Source organism: Sinocyclocheilus anshuiensis, unplaced genomic scaffold (assembly GCF_001515605.1).
Source record: "Sinocyclocheilus anshuiensis isolate Anshui unplaced genomic scaffold, SAMN03320099.WGS_v1.1 scaffold1762, whole genome shotgun sequence".
NCBI lineage: Eukaryota > Metazoa > Chordata > Actinopteri > Cypriniformes > Cyprinidae > Sinocyclocheilus > Sinocyclocheilus anshuiensis.
The window spans coordinates 333,301-338,106 of record NW_015547656.1 but is presented as its reverse complement, the minus strand read 5'-3'; the positions used below and the strand labels follow the sequence as shown (position 1 = coordinate 338,106).

The window sequence follows — 4,806 nt, the reverse complement described above, 5'->3', positions numbered from 1 at the left end:
AAAAATAAATGTATTTTAAAGTTTAGTATTAGACAGCCTTTGCACACAGGCTTATGCTGGTAACTCATCAGTGGACTTTCCACGTCAATATAGGGTATATTTTTTCCACACTTTTCTCATTCTATATTTCTGACGTTCCAAAAGCGCCTCCTGCTGGCAGAGAATCAATGAGCATTTTCAATAATCCAGTCTGTAGTTTTTGTTCAGACCAATGCGAAAATCCACCCACATAACTCCGTTTTAAATTAATATCATAATTTATACTTCTGGCTCACCCCTGGTTTTAATGCTCAATTGTGAGGTTTATCATTTTAAAACCTGTATCTCAACTGTAAATCAGTTGCTATTTCGTGGTCTACAGCATGAAAGAAAGCCATTATAACATGTACATGAAAAATGTAGAAACATTGGACACAACTATGGGGCACCATTGTGCAGCAGCAAGCATCACAACAAAAAAGGATCCTCAAGGTTGATCTAGGAAAATGTGTGCAAATGTATAGGGCCCCATTCCTATATTTTGCATGGGGCCCCCAATTCACTAAATCACGTTCACCTCTTTTCCCTTCAGACTTTAATCTGACTCTGCATTCCTGTCTTTATGAATGAACCTGAATTCATCTCTGACCTTTTCATGACCTCACTCTCAGAAATGACTCGTTTCTATGACGACACTTATTTTTCTGTGTCAGCTTTTAAAAACTACTGCAGGTGTTTTAGATAGTTGCTTATCAGTTTATTTATGTTAGTAAAACATATTTGTTATGCTGTGCTGTGTTTTATGTATCACATGTATGTATTTCTGGGGTTTAGCAGGTTGATTTTTCTCTGGCCACGCAGGCTGTCACTGTAAATAAGAAATTGACTTGCGTGGATACAAACAAACAAAAAAGATCACATTTTACCAAAATGTAATTGCAATAATTTTAACAAATATAGTACACACATATGCATATATGTTTTATTTCAGCTATTAACTGTAACTAATTAAATTAAATAAAATATGCCGTTCAATAGTTGAACTATTGAATAGTTGAGTTGCAATAGTTTTTTTTAAAGAAATTAATACTGTTATTCAGCAAGGACACATTAAATTGATAAGAAGTGATAGTAAAGACTTATTATTGTTAGAAAAGATTTCTATTTCAAATAAATGCTGTTCTTTTGGACTTTCTGTTAATCTGTGAATCCTGAAAAATAAAATGCATCACGGTTTACACAAAAATATTATGCAGCACAACTGTTCTCAACATTGATAATAATCAAATGTTTCTCGAGCAGCAAATCAGCATATTATTATGATTTCTGAAGATCATGTGACACTGAAGACTGGAGTAATGATGCTGAAAATACAGCTGCGCATCACAGAAATACATTACAGTTTAACAGATATTCACATAGAAAACAGCTGTTTGAAAATGTAACAATATTTCAAAATATTACTGTTTTTTACTGTATTTTTGATCAAATAAACGAAGAGCAGAAAAGCAGAAAAAATCTTATTGATCCCAAATTTTTTTATAAAAAAATTAAAAAATGTAGACATATATGCAAAAACACTACAAAATTACTAAAACTTTAACTAAAATAAAAGTGAAAACAGAAAATATACTAAAACCTTTTAAATAAAGTGCCTCGTTAAGCTCTTAAGTCAACTGCATAAATATTTTCCCAGTTCAAAACTTTATCATATAATTACAATAATTTTGCACACACACATAAACTTTGTCAAAGCCCACTATTTTAATAGTTATTTTTATTGCTCCACATATTTGTTATATGGTTCACAGAATAATAATTATAGAGTTCACTAAATGTCAATTTTCAATCTTCTGTTGACTTCATAATCCAATGATTGAGCTCTTTAAACACATCACACAATTATTATTTTTTCACGGCAAATATATTAGTTTGAGCTCATTTAAGACGGAGTCTGTTTTTTGCAGGTTTCCCAGTGATCCCTGCTGTCCTGCACGCCGTGGCCCGTCTGCTCTTCCACGACGACAGGTAAACAGGACATTTCTGGATTTCACACTTAAAACTGAACTCTAAAATGTTCACTTTTTAAACCTGAAATTCCTAAATATTTGATGTTTACTCCAGGTGTTGGATCATGAACATAAAGCTGCTGTACATCACACACGGCCCCATTCACGTCGCTTTGCTGGTGAGCTTCATCATTATCATCATCCTCAGTGTTTGTATTAAAAGTAATGCAATACAATATTGTGTTAGTCCATAAAAAAGTAACTAACTGGGTTACTTTTTATGGAAAGTAATGCGTTACGTTACTTTTGCGTTACTTTTCTCATCTGGGCTGGGCTTGCTAGTTTGTTTTTAATATAAAAAAAAGTTATATTTCTGGCAAATGTAAAAGGCCTTTCACACCAGAAGTGAAATTAATAAGCTGAAGGAAATGTACATTCAGGTCTGAACAGTAGAGGGCGCCGCTCAAACAAACCTTTATATGCTGCCATTCTGGATTGCATTGAAGAAAGTTCAACACACTTCAGCGAGAAAAAACAAATATTTATCTAAGGTAGAGCTAGCTGTGCAATGAATCGAAATACAGTTTCGATTTCGATTTTGGCCTCCAACGATTATGAAAATACAGTAATCGAGATAAAATGATTATTGCGCCCCATTCCACCCCTTTTCCAGCAGTGCGCTTTCACTCCATAAAAGCCCAATTTGACGTGTGAATCAGTAAAATCATGTAACGTGACTTTTGCAAAATGGGACGTGCTTGATTTATTAAAGCTTATTAGATTTATTCATGTTTTAAAAGCGTTTATTTCTGTGCGTGCGCTAGAGGTCTTCACGGGTCCACTTGGATCCGAAAACCCGAGGTCCGTCCTGGACCTCGCAGGTTCGGGTCCAAAATTTCTAAGAGTGCCTCAGACACGGGTCGGGTTCGGTATTAGTGGCCTCGGGTCTCGGGTAATTTAAAATAAATGTGCTTTTTATTCAAATGGACCCGATAAGACCCGAATTCTTTTAAACTATCCCGAATGTGTATACTTGCACGTTCGCGTTAAGTGAGGAACGCACATATAAAAGGAGCATACGTTTGTAACCTCGCCAACAGAAATCCATCTTATAGATATGAGATCCATCAGGAAAATTCACTCGCTTCATTACGCTGCGTATTCATGCAGGGCTTTTCTTTTTTTGAGTGCAGAAGCCTTTCGCCGGAGATTAGGTTGCAGACAACACTAGCGAAGCCATGAATTATGTTATGATCATGAGTTATGCTTTAGATTAGCTATGAAAAGCTATCGATTCAATTTTTATCAAACTATCACGTTTATTTTTCAAATCCACTGGTCACAACTGAAAGCCGAACTCAGAAATAACTTGTATCCATCAGGCAGGCAATAATATAAAGTAATAACCAAATTAAATACATGTTAAATAAATTAAAGTAATGGAGAAGCGGCCAAATCAGTCAGCAGGACGCCGGGATTTTCCTGACTGGCTGCATGGCTGCAGGCTGTGCACACGTCAATGCCGTTTATGTTCGGGTCCAGTCGGGTCGGACTCGGGTCCTGCTGCTGACTGTGTGCTTCATATTAATCAAACAACAAAAGACAAAGAGAAAATCACTCACTGATCTTCACTGAAGGACTTTTGTAGCTTTAATAAGAAACAAAGGAAGTTTAATTCTTTTTTAATTAAATTTCTGTAGTAGGCTGTTAGCTGAATAATTTAGACTTGCACTGTTTGTTTCATTTGCATCTTTTTTTCTATTGTATTTGTCCTTGGCTTTTTTTTCTGACGTTTTAATTATTTTCAATCATTTTTTAGGGCTTTTTTTTTGTTTTGTTTTTTACTAATATTACTTACCCTAGTATTCTGCTGTGATACTGAGAATCGTGAAATGTAGCTTAGATTGTATAATTTCGAAATTTGAAGCAAAAACAGAATGGTTTAAATCGCGATTTGTTTAGCATCTCAACCGATTTGAATCGTCACATATTTAAATCGATTTTCAACCGGGTCGCGGTTAATCGTTACATCCTTAGTTTTTATTGATTTTGAGGAACGCTGAATCTGCTTTTGTGCGAGTGAGATATGAGTAAATGCATGTTCGCATTAGTCTACAACTACAGTAAGATCATGTTCACACAGCGCACACAACGCATCTGCACTCACTCCTGATTTCTCTCAACATGAGCACAGGAGAGCTGCCAGTCAATACATGAGGAAACAAAGTAACTGGCGTTACTTATTTGAAAAAGTAACTCCGATATTTTATTTCAGATTCAAAAGTAACGGGTTACTTTACAAGTTACTTGAAAAAGTAATCTGATTACATAACTTGCCTTATGTGTTACCACCAAGTCCATCTGTGTAATCTGACCCGATGTCTCTCTCCACCCGACAGGTGAACCTGTTTTTCCTGCTGAACATTGTGCGGGTGCTGATCACCAAACTGCGGGTCACTCACCGCACCGAGACCAATGTCTACATGAAGGCGGTTCGCGCCACCATCATCCTGGTTCCTCTGCTGGGCGCTCAGTTCATCCTGGTGCCGCTGGAGCCCAGCGGACGCGTCTCTCTAGCTGTCTACGAGCTCTTCATGAACATCTTTGTGCATTTCCAGGTAATGAACTTGAGCCTGTAAAGACATTAGCATCAGCGTTTTGTTTCTGTAGCTATGTTTCCATCCAAAGATGCGAATTTAACTTATGCGCAAAACTGGAATGTCACATAAAACATTTGCGAATAAAGCACCACTTCCATCCAACGAGTCAAAAGCTATGTTTCCATCACCCTATTTTAATGCGCATTTTGAAGTATCGC

General features: G+C 36.4%; 1 protein-coding gene across 4 annotated transcripts in view; it reads left to right on the top strand.

The window, feature by feature from the left end:
* The window catches only part of LOC107702163 (calcitonin gene-related peptide type 1 receptor-like), a 35,365-nt gene that overhangs the window by 18,745 nt on the left and 11,814 nt on the right, over window positions 1–4,806 (top strand). For all 4 annotated transcript variants that reach the window (XM_016504405.1, XM_016504404.1, XM_016504403.1 and 1 more), the window contains 3 exons: window positions 1,947–2,007; window positions 2,104–2,167; window positions 4,388–4,606. In XM_016504405.1, coding sequence (XP_016359891.1) covers window positions 1,947–2,007; window positions 2,104–2,167; window positions 4,388–4,606 — 344 coding nt within the window. The remainder of the gene's footprint in view (window positions 1–1,946; window positions 2,008–2,103; window positions 2,168–4,387; window positions 4,607–4,806) is intronic.